Genomic DNA, 18341 nt, shown 5'->3' with positions numbered 1-18341 from the left:
CCCCCCCCCGCACCCCCGTGAGCACTTGTTCACCTGCGATGAACGTTTGTGTGGAGCACTTTAAGGATGTTTGTGTTATTATGTGTGATGGAGCAGAGGCGATGTGATTGTGTGAATTATATCAATAACGTTCAGTGGTCCTCACATCTAAGCAGGAGGAACATAACTACTACAAACCATTTTTATGATTAATGTTTAATGTTTCATTCTTAATTGTTACTGTATGTCGTGTTGTTACTTGCGAGCGGAGCACCAAGGCAAATTCCTTGTATGTGTACATACTTGGCCAATAAACTTCATTCATTCTGCAGTTCCTGATGGTGGAAAGGTTTTTTTTCCAAATGAAGTGTGTCCTGATCCTTCAGTTGTCTACGGGTAAACGTTGTATTGCATTTGTGTGTTCTCCACGGTGTTGCAAACTGTGGACCTGATGCATTCTGATGTCGTTCAACCAGGGCTTCCGAGCTGGCCTTCTCGTTGGATCCTCTCCCGAAGGACGAGCTGCCTCCTGTCCCTCCGTTAACTGAGGTATGGCCATCATTTTTAAATAAATACACAGATTGAATTTCTAAAATAAATTAAGCATCTTGGCAAGTACTTGAATTACTGAAGCACAGAAGTCAGTGGGCCTACTACTGAGTCCAGGTCTACAGATTGATTTCATTTAGACTGGAAAACCACATTTTACATAGAACAAAGTGTGTAGTGATGTATTTCAGTACAATTGACACTGGTCTGTCTTGGAGCAAGAGTGAGATTAAAATCGCTGTTTAATTGATTGTTTACATTGACAAGATGCTGTATTCGGTTCAGAATGATAGATGTGTCTGCACTCTCTAATAGCATTGTGTTTCTGTTTGGTATAACTCTGATAAATTCTTGTTGTACTTAGGAAGACCTTGCAGATCTGGACGCCTACACCTTGGCCAAGTCGTACTTTGATTTGAAGGAGTATGACCGTGCAGCGTATTTCCTCAAGGGCTGTCAGAGCCAGAAGGCTTACTTCCTCTACATGTACTCCAGATATCTGGTAAGGTGCACCCACAGGGTTGCTGCAAGTCTGTGCTGACTGCAAGAACCTATTTGGAGGAGTTGTGATTGAGTGGCGGAGTAGACTTGATGGGCCGCATGACCTATATCTGCTATTGTAAGGGGTACTGATTGGGGATGATCACCCATGATCACATTGAATGGCGGTGCTGGCTCGAAGGACCGAATGGCCTACTCCTGCACCTATTGTCTATAACTGATGAACAAAGTTATTTTTCTCACAGGGTTTTCAAAATTAAAGGTCTTTAATGGCTACATTTATATATTACTGCAAGCTAAAACTGCTGCAGGCTCTATGTTTCTTGTTTAATTGAGTATCGTTGATCAAGTGTAAGTGGAAGCTTTTACTTGTTAATTTCAGTGGCCATCGCAGTGAAACTGTTCTTTAGAGACTGATCATAAAGTCATAAGTGATAGGAGTAGAATTAGGCCATTCAGCCCATCAAGTCTACACCTCCATTCAATCATGGCTGATTTATCTCTCCCTCCTAACACCATTCTCCTGCCTTCTCCCCATAACCCCTGACACCCGTACTAATCCCGTCTGAGGGTGTTTACATGGAAACAGGGGTTTTTTTAGACTGTTTATCCTGACAGCTATTATCCTGCTGTCATTTTCCAAAGTAAGGTTTAAGTGGCTCCCTTGCACCAGAATTAAAATCTTGTTATAACCAATTGGGTCGGTGTAATGCAAATACTGTTCCCTAATTCACCACTTGCATTACATCCCATTAGCATTATGGAACCGCGTTGTGGAAGTTCCATCCGTCTGTGCAATGTAAATGTTAATCCAACTATCATCTCTGTCACATTGTACCTGGGATTCCAGACTGAACACAAGAGAATAAACGTACTTTCTTTGTTCTAGTCTGGAGAAAAGAAGAAAGACGATGAAACCGTGGACAGTTTAGGTAAATTAAAACTAATGAGAATAATTAAGTTGTGATTTTTGTTTGTATTAATGATGTACGGCCTAGGTTTTCCTGTTGAATCTATATTTTTGTAATGTTTTCTGCTGCTCGCCTGAAACAGGGATGTATTTCTGTAGATAGATACAAAATGCTGGAGTAACTCAGCGGGACAGGCAGCATCTGTGGAGAGACTCATATGTCAGGCTGTTATTCATTGATTACAGCTCGGCATTTAACACAATCATCCCCTCCAAACTGGTTACCAAGCTCGCAGAACTGGGTCTCTGCGCATCCCTCTGCAACTGGATCCTCGACTTCCTCATCCACAGACCACAGTCTGTTCGTATTGGTGGAAATGTGTCAGCCTCGATAACAATCAGCACGGGAGCACCTCAAGGCTGCGTGCTCAGCCCCCTGCTGTACTCACTCTATACCCATGAATGCGTAGCCAACCACAGTGCGAACTCCATCATCAAGTTCGCTGATGACACCACTATTGTGGGGCGTATCACTGATGGGCATGAGTCAGAATATAGAAGAGAGATCGAGCAACTGTCCATATGGTGCCAGCGCAATAACCTGGCCCTCAACACCAGCAAAACGAAGGAACTGATTGTGGACTTTGGAAGGAGTAGGAGGGGGACCCACAGCCCCATTTATATCAACGGGTCGATGGTTGAAAGGGTCAAGAACTTCAAATTCCTGGGCGTGCACATCTCTGAAGATCTTTCCTGGTCCGAGAACACTAACGCAATTATCAAAAAAGCTCATCAGCGCATCTACTTCCTGAGAAGATTACGGAGAGTCGGATTGTCAAGGAAGACTCTCTCTAACTTCTACAGGTGCACAGTCGAGAGCATACTGACCGGTTGCATCGTGGCTTGGTTCGGCAATTTGAGCGCCCTGGAGAGGAAAAGACTACAAAAAGTAGTAAACACTGCCCAGTCCATCATCGGCTCTGACCTTCCTTCCATCGAGGGGATTTATCGCAGTCGCTGCCTCAAAAAGGCTGGCAGTATCATCAAAGACCCACACCATCCTGGCCACACACTCATCTCCCTGCTACCTTCAGGTAGAAGGTACAGGAGCCTGAAGACTGCAACAACCAGGTCCAGGAATAGCTACTTCCCCACAGCCATCAGGCTATTAAACCTGGCTCGGACAAAACTCTGATTATTAATAACCACGTTCTGTTATTTGCACTTTACCAGTTTATTTATTCATGTGTGTATATATTTATATCATGGTATATGGACACATTTATCTGTTTTGTAGTAAATGCCTACTATTTTCTGTGTGCTTAAGCAAAGCAAGAATGTCATTGTCCTATACAGGGACACATGACAATAAACTCACTTGAACTTGAAGGAATGGGCGACGTTTCAGGTCGAGAAGGGTCTCGACTCGAACCGTCGACTATTCCTTCTCTCCAGAGATGTTGCCTGTCCCGCTGAGTTGCTCCAGCATTTTGTGTCTACCTTCGGTTTAAACCAGTATCTGCAGTTCCTTTCTACACATGCATTTCTGTAGACTGGTCATGATTCTTGTTTTACTCTATAACTGCTTCACCTGCAGCTATTGAATGTGATCCTGATCATGGGGGAAGAATCTTTAGCTATCATTCGGCTGGGATCTTGGTTAATATTTCCTTCCTACATCCCAGTCCCAACATTCTGCTCTCTGGTCAGCTGCTAAGTCCTGTTAACTCCGTGCAGCCACAGAAGGCAGCGGAGGTCAATTCACTGGATGTTTTTTAGATTTAACTCTTGGGGCTAATGGAATCAAGGGATATGGGAGAGAAGGCAGGAACGGGCTACTGATTTTAGATGATCAGCCATGATCAAATTGAATGGCGGTGCTGTCTCGAAGCACCGGATGGCCTACTCCTGCACCTATGTTTCTCTGTTTCTAGGGACAGCGCCAGGGAACATCTCACTGGTTTCCATCCCTGCCTCGTTGAATAAGTTAGCTGAACCACCAGAGCACTGCAATTAATCATTGTGGAGTGGGAGTATATCAATGTAGCTGGCTGGGAACACGTAAACAGCAGCAGCATTATGTGTCCACTAAATCAGAGCGGTATCGGACTCCAGGCTTCAGTCTTGTCTCTGCTTGCAGGCCCTTTGGAGAAAGGACAAGTGAAGAACGAGTCTCTGAGGGAACTGCGAGTGGAGCTGAGCAAAAAGCACAAAGCCCGGGAACTGGATGGGTTTGGACTTTATCTGTAGGTACCTCATGCATGTCTACTTTTAGATTATCCTCTGGACTCTCCACATGAGTTCGTGTTTGACCAAAAGTGAGTGGGACCCAGATCTCAGTACTCCTCTATTGCTCCAGGAGTTGTACTTTGTAATTGGTTAGTGACTGAGACAAATAGATCGGGTAGATGCACAGAGTTTCTTGCCCAGACGAGGGGAATCGAGGATCAGAGGACATATGTTTAAGGTGAAGGGGAAAAGATTTAATTGCAATCTGAGGGATAGCTTTTTCACTCAAAGGGTGATGGGTGAATGGAACGAGATGCCAGATGAGGTAATTGAGACTGTGGCTATCTCAAAGTTTAAGAAATAGTTAGACAGGTACATGGATAGGACAGGTTTGGAGGGATGTGGACCAAATGTGGGCAGGTGGGACTCGTGTAGCTGGGACACATTGACTGGTGTGGGCAAGTTGGGCCTGTTTCCACACTGTATCACTCTGACTGCCCGAGGATTATTAGTGTGTGTAGAAACCATGACATTGTGAAATGGTATTTAATTACTATTATCTTAAGCCATAAACCAAATTATGGAATATTTTATGTTTATCTTATGAGATGGTTTTTAAAGTTAGGACTGAAATAGTTTGCAAACTCGTTGAACTGATGGCCCCTATAGTTGTGAGCTCCCTATCGATGCAGGCGTTTGGGACCTGGCAGGGTGTTGGTTGTAAGAGCCACAGGGCGGGTCGCTGGTGTTGAAGCTTGTTATGAGGAAATACCAAAGGGAAATGTTATTTTCATCTTTGAAAGGAGGTGATTGAAAGGTGCCAGTGCAGAACTGTACAAGTTGAGCATAGATGTGAACAAGGAACCCGAGTGTAGATGGAAAGGAAGCAAACTCGACAATTATATTATATTTCTTCAAACTAAGAAGAATCATGAAGATGATTCTTGGTTGGGAAGTGGTAGGGAAAGTCTGAAACAACCATGGATGTAAAGATGCCACAACCAGGATCAGTAAAACTCCTCACTATCATCTCTTGTAGATAATAATGTCAATGATTTATCTGGTAACTAGGTACCTGTGCTCTTTGTAATAAATGGTTCATGTAGACTGCTTTGCTAGTATAGATTGGTGTGACTGTCGGACACAATGAATCATTTGTACATTAGGTATGGAGTAGTCCTACGAAAGCTTGACCTGATCAAAGAGGCCATTGATGTGTTTGTGGAGGCGACCCACAGCCTGCCACTTCACTGGGGAGCCTGGCTCGAACTGTGCAACCTCATCACTGACAAGGAGATGGTGAGTCTGTCTGCTTTGCTTTGCGTGGTGATCCTGTCATTGAAAATAAAACGTTTCTATAAAAAAGGAAATTTAGTGTATAAAAATGCAAGCTTTAGGTTGGGAGTTGGGTTTAATGATAAATGAATCATAACCTCATGTTGACGATCCAAACTTCAATAAAACTTCAGCGTGTTGCAGGATCATATCCTTAATGCAGTCTTTGTAAGCAGAGACGAGTTGGGCCGAAGGGCCTGTTTCCATGCCCTGAACTGTGTACGAAAGAAATGAGCAGATCTCCAGCTGTTGATTAGGAGGGAACATCTGTCTCTGATCTGGACAGGTACATGGATGTGAAAGGTTTAGGGGGATATGGACCAAACGCAGGCAGACGGGACCAGTGTAGATGGGGCACCTTGGTCGGTATGAACGAGCTGGGCCAAAGCTACTGTTTCTGTGCTGATTCAATAAGGTGTTCACCACCCTGAGAAAGGGCAGCAAAGTGACAAAGTGATCTTTTTTTCCCCCATGAAGTATTTGTTAAACCACAGTTCCGGTTGCAGAATGATTTCTATTACAAACCCTCCTTCACTTTACTCCCTCAGCTCAAGCCCATGGTTCTGCCCAGTACGTGGATGAAAGAATTCTTCCTGGCTCACATATACACAGAGCTGCAGTTAATTGAAGAGGCTCTTCAGAAATACCAAAACCTGATTGATGCTGGGTTTTCCAAAAGCACCTACATCATCTCTCAAATAGCAGTGGCTTATCACAATGTGAGAGGTGAGTAGCAGCAATAGTTTAACTATTTGGTTTATGTTCAATTGCCTTGGCCGCCATTATAGATTTATATTTTTTAAACTTATTTTACAGCTTCTATTTCTTGCAGTTGACCTTTTCTAGAAGTTAATGATAAGACTACTAAATACATCGATCTACCACCAGAATTCTTCCCCTTTTTTAATAACAAGATCAGATGCAAGCTTTGTGTATTCCATAAATAGGAATTTTACTAACCTAGTTTTGCCAGGAGATTCATCTTTACCCATGCGGGGTGCCATAGCAGCAGTTATGTTGCTGGCCTCTGATGAGGGTTTGCAAACACCACGTTCCCCCTCCCCAATGTTCTTTAGTGATGTGGCTCGGACAACATCTGGACACATCTGCAGCAGCAGTCTGAAGAGACTCAGAACTCCAGAGTGATTGAATTATGACCACATGAGAGAGCCAGCAGCTGGCAGCAGCTCGTGGTCAGGGAATCCCATCAGCCTGTCTCTTTTCGTACAAATGCCGCACTTTCAGCTATCGATGCAGCTCCTCTTTGAAAACCTCATTGATTGATTCTACACAATGTGTATGGTGCATTCTGTGAAAGAAGTTGATCCTCTTATTCCCTCCAGACTATGTGGCCAATGTTTTATTTGTGACTGCTCCTTCAGCCATCTACTGATGGGAACGATTTCCTCCCTTTACCTGCTAAAGAGATGCTCAGCTCTGGTTTGGCCGTGGATTTATCACCTGCCTAAAGAGCAAGGGGGAGGGTTCACACTTTGACCCCATTTGGTGATGTCGGTGCAGATGGTGTTTTAAAACATATTCCCTGATTCTCATCAGAACAGTGTCACTGAAATTTGATTAAATTGTTGAAAATGGATTTATCATAAAAAATAATGAACAGCTATATTTAAATTAGTAGAGCAATTTAAAATATACAGTTTATGTATTTTGAAGAAAGGGGCCATTTTATTTCTCAATAAATTAACATAATCGGTTCGAACTTTTAAACTGTCCTTGTTAGTTGCCTTGCATCCAGCGGACCATCACACAGTCGCAGACAGTGGCAATTCCCAGCACTGGTTAACTCAGCCCAGGCAACATGAGTTTGTTAAAACTAGTGCAGACTGTCATGGAAACTCAGATTGGGTCAAATAAAACTTGTACTTAAAGTTCCTTCAATGACATGCCAGGTTTTTTGCCAAGTTGTGTGTACAAAATAATATCCAAACGCAAGTTGAAGCCAACGTTCCCCGATATGGAAACAAATTAAACCACAGGTGCTGGAATCTAAAACAAAAAAGAAATAGTGGAAGAACTCGGTCCGTCAGTCAGCTTCTATGGAAAGTGTAATCAGTTGAGGAAGGTGTAATCCCTGACCTGAAACATGAAGCCATTGTCCTTTCTGCTGGTACTGCTGGACTAGCAGAGGTTTTCCAGCAGTTCTTTTTTTGTTAGTTTCTTGAGGAATTGTTATTTTTATACAAGAGAAAAAACTAGACCTTGCCCAACAAATATGCAGCCTTGAATTGAAATGTGTCTTGATAGATAAGTGTTTTTCATTGACACTTGGTGTGCGTGAGGAGCTCCCAATGCTACATGTTGTCATTTGCAAATATATTACTGGGTCTGTGAACACAACTAGGAGGTGGCGGCCACCTCTTCTAAAGCACATCATGAAACAATAAGTACCCCAGTATTATTATTTGGGTATGTTTTAAACCTGTTTTAATTCAATTTGTAATTGGGATGATATAAACATTTTGAAATTTAATTTATGATTTATGAAATCATCTTGACCATGAGAGTGTTGTTGCAGAGCAGAATAGATCGAACGCCCTGCACTGCCCTGTTTGTGAAGTGTTATTTTGCTGTATCATGTTCCATTGTGGATATGTAATGGAAATATGTTCAGGAAATGCTGATTGTTCTTTGTTTCTTTATCTGCCATCCTCAGACATTGATAGAGCTTTAACTCTTTTCAATGAGTTACGGATTCAAGATCCATATAGAATAGAGAACATGGACACTTTATCCAATCTCCTGTATGTTCGGGTAAGGCTTGTTAGACCGGTCACTGCAGATGAAGCTACCTTTGTTTCTCACTCACCAAGTTCTCTGATGTGTGCACCATATTTTGGGAACAGTTGCATTGTCACGGACTACCATTAACCCCAGTACAAAATGTGTCGCCAATGAAGGGGAGACCAACATGTGACCATCAGTGAGATTCAGTACAGTGCCGTATAATGTGGATAAATGGGAGGTTATCCACTTTGGTAGCAAGAACAGGAAAGTAGACTATTATCTGAATGGTGGCCGATTAGGAAAAGGGGAGATGCAACGAGACCTGGGTGTCATGGTACACCATTCATTGAAAGTAGGCATGTAGATGCAGCAGGCAGTGAAGAAAGCGAATGGTATGTTAGCATTCATAGCAAAAGGATTTGAATATGCGAGCAGGGAGGATCTACTACAGTTGTACAGGGCCTTGGTGAGACCGCACCTGGAGTATTGTGTACAGTTTTGGTCTCCTAATCTGAGAAAAGACATTCTTGCCATAGAGGGAGTACAGAGAAGGTTCACCAGACTGATTCCTGGGATGGCAGGACTTTCATATGAAGAAAGACTGGATAGACTCGGCTTGTACTCGCTAGAATTTAGAAGATTGAGGGGGGATCTTATAGAAACTTACAAAATTCTTAATGGGTTGGAGCTGCTAGATGCAGGAAGATTGTTCCCAATGTTGGGGAAGTCCAGAACAAGGGGTCACAGTTTAAGGATAAGGGGGATGTCTTTAAGGACCGAGATGAGAAAAACATTTTTCACACAGAGAGTGGTGAATCTGGAATTCTCTGCCACAGAAGGTAGTTGAGGCCAGTTCATTGGCTATATTTAAGAGGGAGTTAGATGTGGCCCTTATGGCTAAAGGGATCAGGGGGTATGGAGAGAAGGCAGGTACAGGATACTGAGTTGGATGCTCAGCCATGATCATATTGAATGGTGGTGCAGGCTCGAAGGGCCGAATGGCCTACTCCTGCACCTATTTTCTATGTTTCTATTCCTGAGCCGTCTGCAATTTCAACAGGACCTTTTAAATTCTACAATTATTAGGTTCATTTTTGTGAGTTTAGTGAAATGTGACAATTTTTTTTAAATTATGTTGAACTGTCATAGAGTACGGATATAGGCACTTTGGCCCTAATTGACTGTACCAACCAAGACGCCCCATCTAAGCTAGTCTTGCTTGCCCACATTTGGACCAAATCCTTCTAAACATTTCCTCTCCAGGTACCTGTTCAAATGTCTTTCAAATGTTGACTCCTTGACTACCTTCACTGACAGACAACTCGTTCCAAACACCCACCACTCTGTGTGGAAAAGATGCCCCTCGGGTTCCTATTACATTTTTCCCCCTCATCTTAAACCTATGCCCTCCAGTTCTTGATCCCCAGCGATGAGGGAAAAATCTCTGCATTTACCGTATCTATTCCTCTCATGATTTTATGCACCTCTATAAGAGCCTCTTGTATGCCCGGTTCCTCCTGCACACAAAGTCCTAGCCTGTCCTTTAACTTAGTTCCTTGATTCTAGGCAACATCCTTGTAAATCTGTGCACTTGTTCTAGCTTCCAGTGACCATCTACTGTGTGATATAAAGGAGCACTGTTAGTGACTCCACCGGCTAACAGGCATCCTCTGGTGATTCGGCCTTATCTTTTGTTTTCTTCCTAGATTTACACCCTAAAGGTAAATTGTATGGTCTGATGCAAGTTGTCAGATTGTTCCCGTTAATGTATCTTCCATACATATGGAGGTTTGTTGACTGTTTACGGTCTTCTCAGGCTGTACTTGTGCTAAAAGGTCTTGACCATGTAAATTTGATTAATACATCAGTAAATTAAAAAAATCAAGTGATCATTACACGTGAGTTACAGAAACGTTTGTTGCCATTTTCCTGTTGCAACAGAACATGAAGCCTGAGCTGAGCTACCTGGCTCACAACCTGTGTGAGATCGACAAGTACCGAGTGGAAACCTGCTGCGTGATCGGTGAGTTGCTCACCAGCCACACACTCATTGCTCGATCATTTGATCAACAACCAAACACTAACTTGTTTGCTACGGACTGTTTAACCCTCATATTTTGTTGGAACTAATGAGCTATCGAGTTTCTCCAGTCTTGCATTGTTTATTTGCTCTGTGCCTCTCCCCAGCCCGTAACCCAGAGCGTTAAGTGTGTCTGGCCTCGTGGGTCTACTGTGTGAAGCTGCCATAACGGGATTGTGATCAGATGGTCGGTCTTTCTGTTCTCAGGGAACTACTACAGTTTACGGTCTCAACACGAGAAAGCAGCCTTGTACTTCCAACGGGCACTGAAGCTAAATCCTCGATATCTTGGTGCCTGGACTCTGATGGGGCACGAGTACATGGAAATGAAGAACATTTCAGCTGCTATTCAAGCCTACAGGTTCGTTGCAGCTCGCTGTTAAAATCATGCTCTCTAAATTTGTAAAAGGGACACAATCAAAGTACGTTCATGGAATTAGGGATATTTTTCCTCAGCTTGTGGAATAGATTTGATCACATGAGGTCTATGTTAATGTAACATTTTATCTTGTAGTTGATTACAAGTTGCAAGTGTGTAAATGAGGAATGTGAGGGTGGTTCAACACCCTTTGGTTTCTACTCTATTGTAGAGTCATATAGTGATACAGTGTGGAAACAGGCCCTTCGGCCCAACTCGCCCACACCGGCCAACAATGTCCCAGTAGTCCCACTTGCTTGCGCTTGGTCCATAACCCTCCAAACCTGTCCTATCCATGTGCCTGTCAAACTGTTTCTTAAACATTGCGATAGTCCCAGCCTCAACTACCTCCTCTGGCAGCTTGTTCCATACACCCACCACCCTCTGTGTGAAAAAGTTACCCCTCAGATTCCCATTAAATCTTTTCCCCTTCACCTTGAAGCCATGTCCTCTGGTCCTCGATTCCCCTACTCTGGGCAAGAGACTCTGTGCATCTACCTGATCTATTCCTCTCATGATTTTATACACCTTCATAAGATCCCACTCAACCTCCTGTGCTCCATGGAATAGAGACCCAGCCTACGTAACCTCTCCCTATAGCTCACACCTTCTAGTCTTGGCAACATCCTCATAAATCTTGAACTAATGTTTTTTTTGGCAGCCTAATTATGAAATGAAAACCCGATCTTCTTGCGAATGAAACATAAACTCAAGGAATAGTTAGATCTCAAGCCAGGTGTTGAGCAGCCAGGTTGTTGCCTCTGTTGGCGTCAATGTCTGCCGGCCCTGAGCTCCTGATGTTCTCCATTCAGGAAAACCTGATGTTCTCCATTCATTCCGGGAGATATTTTGTGTCATCTTTAAAGTTGAGGCACAATGAATGTAGTTAATTTCTCTGCAATTTCCTGGTTCTTCAATATAGTTTCTCCTGTCCCAGTTTATAAGGGACCCACATTAACAGATGCAAATCTTTCCCTATGTTCATATCTATAGAAACGTTGATGTTTCTTTCCAATGCTTACTAGATTACTCCAGTATTCTACATAATAATAATAATAAATTTTATTTTATGGGCGCCTTTCAAGAGTCTCAAGGACACCTTACAAAAATTTAGCAAGTAGAGGAAAAATATGTAGGCGGAATGAAATAAATAGTAGAGACATGACTAGTACACAAATTAAAGACAGAATTCAATTCAAAACACAATATGAGGCAATTCAAGCACAGATGAAAAGGGAGGGGGACGTGGGGCTAAGGATAGGCAGAGGTGAAGAGATGGGTCTTGATGGGAGTGGAAGATGGTGAGGGACACGGAATTGCGGATCAGTTGGGGGAGGGAGTTCCAGAGCCTGGGAGCTGCCCTGGAGAAGGCTCTGTCCCCAAAACTGCGGAGGTTGGACTTGTGGATGGAGAGGAGACCGGCTGATGTGGATCTGAGGGACCGTGAGGGTTGGTAGGGGGAGAGGAGGTCAGTGAGATATGGGGGGGCCAGATGGTGGAGGGCTTTGTAGGTAAGGACCAGGATTTTGTAGGTGATCCGGTGGGAGATGGGAAGCCAGTGAAGTTGTTTGAGGACTGGAGTGTTGTGATGCCATGATTTGGTGTGGGTGATGAGTCGGGCGGTTGCGTTCTGGACCAGTTGGAGTCGGTTGATGTAGGTGGAGCTGATGCCAAGGAGAAGTGAGTTGCAGTAGTCCAGTCGGGAGGAGATGAAGGCATGGATGAGTCTTTCAGCAGCGGGAGGTGTGAGAGAGGGTCTGATTTTGGCGATGTTGCGGAGGTGAAAGAAGGAGGTTTTAATGACATGGCGGATGTGAGGCTCAAGGGAGAGGGTGGAATCAAAGATCACGCCAAGGTTGCGGGCCTGGGGAGATGGGGAGACAGTGGTGCCGTCGATGGTGAGAGTGGGGTTATTGATTTTGCTGAGTGTGGATTTGGAGCCTATGAGGAGGAATTCTGTTTTATCGCTGTTGAGTTTGAGGAAGTTATGTTGCATCCAGGTTTTTATAGCTGACAAACAGGAGTTGATATGGGAGAGGGGGAGGGTTGTGGGGGGATTTGGTTCCGAGGTAGATCTGGGTGTCATCGGCGTAACAGTGGAAGTCCAGGTTGAAGTGGCGGAGTATCTGACCAAGGGGGAGGATGTAGATGATGAAGAGGGGGCCGAGTACGGAGCCTTGGGGAACGCCTTGAGTGACTGTGGCTGTAGCAGAGGTGTGGTTGTGGGGAGAGATGAAGTGTGATCTGTTGGAAAGGTAGGAACGGAGCCAGCTGAGTGCAGAACCTTCAATGCCAAGGTCCCCAAGTCTGGTAAGCAGGATGTTATGGTTCACTGTATCGAAGGCTGCACTCAGGTCGAGGAGGATGAGGATGTTGAGGGAACCAGTGTCAGCAGAGGTGAGGAGGTCGTTGAGGACTTTGAGGAGAGACATAGTTACATTTTATTAGTTTTGGGGTCTTTTGTGTGGATTTTCCCCACTAGACAGCAAATGGTCTTGTATATCTAGAGCCCTAATTTGATTTTGATGCAATTTTACTGATTCCCTTTAAGTCGCATATTATTCCTGAGGTTAAACGCCAAAAACTGATGCAGTAATCCAGACATGGCCTACAAAATGTCACTCTCCTACAGCAATTACTCCTTTCATCATCTATACCTTGTAAAAGGGACGCAATCAAAGTACGTTCATGGAATTAGGGATATGTTTCATCAGCTTGTGGGATAGATTTGACCACATGAGGTCTAGGTTGATGCAACATTTTACCTTGTAGTTGATTACGTTGCAAATGTGTAAATGAGGAATGTGCAGGGTGGTTCACCAGGTGGTGCCAGCAGTGGCTGCCTCGCCAACAGTCTGTCTGTCCTTTCCTTTGTGTTTAAATAGTATGTGTTCTTTAGCTTGTTTTATCGGGGGAGGGGAGTTGGGGGAAACTTTTTCTAATCTCTCACGACGGAGATGCGATTTTTTTTCCCGTATCATATCTCCGTCCGCACTGCAGCCTAACATCGAGGAGTTGGCGGCCTTTGCTGGAGTCCGACCTTTGAGAGCTCCACCGCGGAGTTGCAGACTTACCATCCCGGAGTCCGCGATCCCTTTGCCAGGGATCGACCTCGGAGCTCCAACCGTGGGTGCTTGCGGACATAACATCACGGAGCCCCCTGTCTCTGGTCAGAAACCGACATCAGGAACTCCAAGCCACGGGAGTTTCGACCACCCCAGACGCAGGAGTTTCAACCTCCGGCTGCGGGAGTTTCGACCGCCCCAGACGCAGGAGCTTCGACCTCCAGCTGCGGGAGCTTTGATCTCCACGACTGATGGTTCGACTGCCCCGACCGCGGGAGAATAAAGAGGAAGAAGACTGGACTTTCTTGCCTTCCATCACAGTGAGGAATGTGGGGAATCCACTGTGGTGGATGTCTATGTTAACTTTTATGCGTTTGTGTGTCTTGTTGCTTTTTTTTCGTATGGTAATTTGCATATCACTGTACCTTAATTGGTACACGTGAGAATAAAAGACGTTGAAACCTTGTGTTTCTGCAGACATGCCATTGAGGTGAACAAAAGAGATTACAGGGCTTGGTACGGACTGGGGCAGACCTATGAAATCCTCAAGATGCCATTTTACTGTTTATATTATTACAGACGGGCTCATCAGCTGAGGTGAGGCGACTAACTCATTACAGCTTTGCTCCATTTGATGCCCAATAACAGTATTCACTGTTACTGATTTGTCTGTAACATTCTGTGATTGATTTCTGCAAAAGTAATTAGGGGTAGAATTATACATTTCAACCTTTTTAATAGAGAATTTAATGTTGGATCTTAATTTTATTAAACATCCTCAAGCTTATTACTTTTATAGAGAACTTGTCATTCAAAAGAAAAATTGTCCCTGAAACCAACCGTGTATTGTTCCATTTGAAGAAACTGACTTTAAAATGAACCAAACTGCAGCCTAATGAGTTTAGAAACCATTTCTGTTTATTTAATGTACACACTAACAGTAGGTACAGAGCCCAGTAAGGCTGAGAGGTAGTAATTGAGTCTGCACCTCTATCAACATTTAATCCATTTGGACTGGTGCGTGGATGGGAAAGACTAAGAGAGATATGGACCAAACGTGAGCAGGTGTGATTAACGTAGATCGGGCATCTTGGTCGGCATGGACAAGTTGGGCTTAAGGGCCTGTTTCTGTGCTGTACCTTCCGTTACATTGATTAGGCCGTGCTTAATTCTACATCTAGAATGTTGTCCCCACAGTTAAAACCCGATGTCTCTGAATTGCTTCATTACAGACCCAACGACTCCCGGATGCTCATTGCTTTGGGTGAATGTTATGAAAAGCTGAGCCAGCTAGCAGAAGCCAAGAAGGTATTTGCCAGGATTTTATTCAGAACTTAAAATATTTATTGTAATGCCCAGTAATGTTGGAATATTGCAGCTTGAGAAAAGCAAGATCTGTTAAGACTGGTCCTTATCTGTTATAAATGTAATAAAAATGTACTGCAGATGTTGAGTTGTACCAAAGATAGACACAGAGTGCTGGAGGTACTCAGCGGGCCAGGCACAGGCACCATCTCTGGACAACATAGATAGATTTGGGTCCTAAGTCTTCATCAGACATAATCTATTCATCTGTTAGGGGATCAAGTAAAATACTTTTACTTTTTGACAAAATTGTCTGTGTATTGAAAGTAATCAGTATTCACAATCAAAAATGTTTTCTTGTTCTCTTAACTGGGTATCATTCATGATTATTCACTGCTGTTGGTTACTCCTAGTTGAAACGGGAGTGACCAGACCAAGTCCAGTCATCGGCACACTCTCTCTGTTCAGGGCTGGAAGCCAGTTTGTGGCAACCTCTTGTGTCTTGCAGCAGAATCACCCTCAGCAGATGATTGCTGTTAGTCTGGTGGAGGAATGTGTGTCACTGTGAGACTTTAACTAGCTCTTGAGCATCACCTGAAATTAAACTAATGATTTACTTCTGTTTATAATTGCCAGTGTTACTGGAGGGCTTTTTCTGTTGGTGATGTGGAGAAAATGGCTTTGGTGAAACTAGCAAAGTAAGTACCAGTTGGTGGGGAGCCTGGGGTTGCAGTTTCCTATTCAACTGCCTAAGGGCAATGTAAACTAAACAGCTCACTACAGAGTATTCTTCTAACGCGTGCGGGTAGACATCTGTGTTCCTGCCAGCAATTATCAATATTTCCTTGCATTACGTTTCAGAATTCATGAACAGATGGGTGAATCGGATCAAGCAGCTCAGTGCTACATCAAATATGTCCAAGACATCTGTGACTGTGGGGTAAGTTGCTTCTGTGAGGTTCGCTGGGCTGGGCTGGCAGACCCAAATCAAATGATAATTACAGTGTCTGTGTGTGGCCTTCCGTTCAGCGTGGGTATTACAATTCTAGCACCTTATAAAAGGAAAGAATTTTAAAATATGAAATAACAATCAGAGCTACCATCTTAGAGTTTAAGATTCAACTGTAGGCAGGACCTGCAGATACTGGTTTAAATCGAAGATAGATACAAAATGCTGGAGTAACTCAACAGGACAGGCAGCATCTCTGGAGAGAAGTAATGGGTGACGTTTCGGTTTGAGACCCTTGTCGGGAGTGGAGGTACATAGATAAGTGGAAGGTGTGAAAGCAGGACAAAGGGAATGAGGATCAAGGACAATGTAGAATAGATCATTGTTTGAAGAAGGGTCTCGACCCAAACGTCACCCATTCCTTACATACATAGATACATGGACAATAGGTACAGGAGTAGGTCATTCGGCCCCTCGAGCCAGCTCAGTTCTAAATGACCTACCCCTTATTCTTAAACTGTGGCCCCTGGTCCCTTCTCTCCAGAGATACTGCCTGGCCCGCTGAGTTACTCCAGCATTTTGTGTCTACCTTCGATTTAAACCAGCATGTGCAGTTCCTTCCTGCACATAGATTATTGGTATTTGGGAGAAGGTAACAACAAAGTAAGCAGTTTAGTTTAGAAATACAGCGCGGAATCAGGCCCTTCGGCCCAAACGGGTCCGCACCAACCAGTGATCCCCGCTATCGTGCATCAACACTATCCTACACACACTAGGGACAATTTACATTTATACCAAGTCAATTAACCTACATACCTGTACGTCTTTGGAGTGTGGGAGGAAACCGAAGATCTCGGAGAAAACCCACGCAGGTCAAGGAGAGAACGTACAAACTCCGTACAGACAGCAGTAGTCGGGATCGAACCCGGGTCTCTGGCACTGCATTCGCTGCAAGGCAGCAACTCTACTGCTGCACCACCGTGCAGAGATAGAATATAATTGGAGATAGTAAGACTGGTTGGAGAACTGGGAGGGGGGAGGGGATGGAGAGAGAACGGGAAAGTAAAGGTTACTGGAAGTAAATTTGTTGAGGGCGTGGATCTGAATGAAGTACAGTCGGACTCCATTGCCGGTCTGGGTGTGAGGCCCGGATCAACTGTTGGGAACAAGTATAGATTCCACCTAGCTCAGGTGTGTGAGAGTAAGGTGACGATGCTTCTGAATGAAAGGAAGTTTCTCCAGTCCTCCTTTTAACCCAGGAGCTAATTCTGAGGCCAGATTTCTGATTACTCCCTGGAAATCGCTAGTTGTGAGAGAAAGAGGTGGCCCATTGGCAGCATGGTAGAGTGCCAGAGATCCAGCTTCAATCCTGACCTCCGCTGCTGTCTGGAGTTTGCACATTCTCCCTGTGACCGTGTGGGTTTTCTCCAGGTGCTCTGGTTGCTTCCTACTTTCCAAAGATGTGCAGGTTTGTGTAAAATGTCCCTAGAGTGTAGGATCTTCTTCTTTCGTGTGGCATGCACAGCTTAAAGTTGTAGGACAACTTGTTCTATTTGATCTTCTGTTTGTGCACGTCTAGTTGATTGCATTCGTCGAAACAGGGCGGACCACGTGAAGGTTGCAATCTTCCACCCCAGAGTGTAGGATAGAACTAGTGTACGGGTGATCGCTGGTCAGTGTGGTCACGGTCAGCATGTTTTCTCACTACTTCTAAACTAACCTAATCTACACTGAGGCATGGTCTTGTGTGTAAGGTTAAGAAGGGTGAGAGAGCCTTGGGATTCATAGCAGGGCTTCCACAAGTATTGCCCGTATTTATCTTGTGTGGTGACCTCACCAGTGGCCAGAGTAAAGCTGTGGTGGGTGAGAATACACCACTGTTGTGTTTGATGTGCTTCAGCACTGTGTCAAGTTTGGGATGAGGTAACCAACTTAAAACTTAAAGTATATATGTGCTCCAAATTTAAGAAGGCCATTGTTGGATCTTGCAGTTGTAAATAAATAGATTTGCAATTCATGTCTTTTGGCTCCACTTTGAGAGTTTTTCTCATTGATTTTTGTTTAAATCTCTAGGAGATTCTGGAACATCATGAAATGAGCACTGCATTCCGGGCCCTAGCTCAGTATTACTTCAAATGTAAACGGTGGGACGAGTCATCTGTCTGTGCGCAGAAATGTTGCGATTACAATGATGTAAGTTTCACCACCCCCTCTTTAAAGCTAGATATGAAGGAAATCTCTGGGCTGCCTGGGAAGTTGGGGGAAACAGCTGAGCT

The 18341-nt window shown here is 44.1% G+C and overlaps 1 protein-coding gene across 1 annotated transcript in view; it reads left to right on the top strand.

Annotated features, from left to right (window-relative positions):
• The window catches only part of cdc23 (cell division cycle 23), a 392255-nt gene that overhangs the window by 372451 nt on the left and 1463 nt on the right, over window positions 1-18341 (top strand). The window contains exons 2-15 of the mRNA XM_033029194.1: window positions 456-528; window positions 893-1030; window positions 1919-1961; window positions 4080-4185; window positions 5335-5467; window positions 6052-6229; window positions 8178-8275; window positions 10190-10271; window positions 10536-10689; window positions 14289-14408; window positions 15044-15119; window positions 15753-15814; window positions 15978-16056; window positions 18139-18258. Coding sequence (XP_032885085.1) covers window positions 456-528; window positions 893-1030; window positions 1919-1961; window positions 4080-4185; window positions 5335-5467; window positions 6052-6229; window positions 8178-8275; window positions 10190-10271; window positions 10536-10689; window positions 14289-14408; window positions 15044-15119; window positions 15753-15814; window positions 15978-16056; window positions 18139-18258 — 1462 coding nt within the window. The remainder of the gene's footprint in view (window positions 1-455; window positions 529-892; window positions 1031-1918; window positions 1962-4079; window positions 4186-5334; window positions 5468-6051; window positions 6230-8177; window positions 8276-10189; window positions 10272-10535; window positions 10690-14288; window positions 14409-15043; window positions 15120-15752; window positions 15815-15977; window positions 16057-18138; window positions 18259-18341) is intronic.

Source organism: Amblyraja radiata, chromosome 11 (genome assembly GCF_010909765.2).
Source record: "Amblyraja radiata isolate CabotCenter1 chromosome 11, sAmbRad1.1.pri, whole genome shotgun sequence".
In the NCBI taxonomy this organism is placed as follows: domain Eukaryota; kingdom Metazoa; phylum Chordata; class Chondrichthyes; order Rajiformes; family Rajidae; genus Amblyraja; species Amblyraja radiata.
The sequence above is the reverse complement of the archived record's forward strand: the minus strand, read 5'-3'. Positions and strand labels throughout refer to the sequence as shown.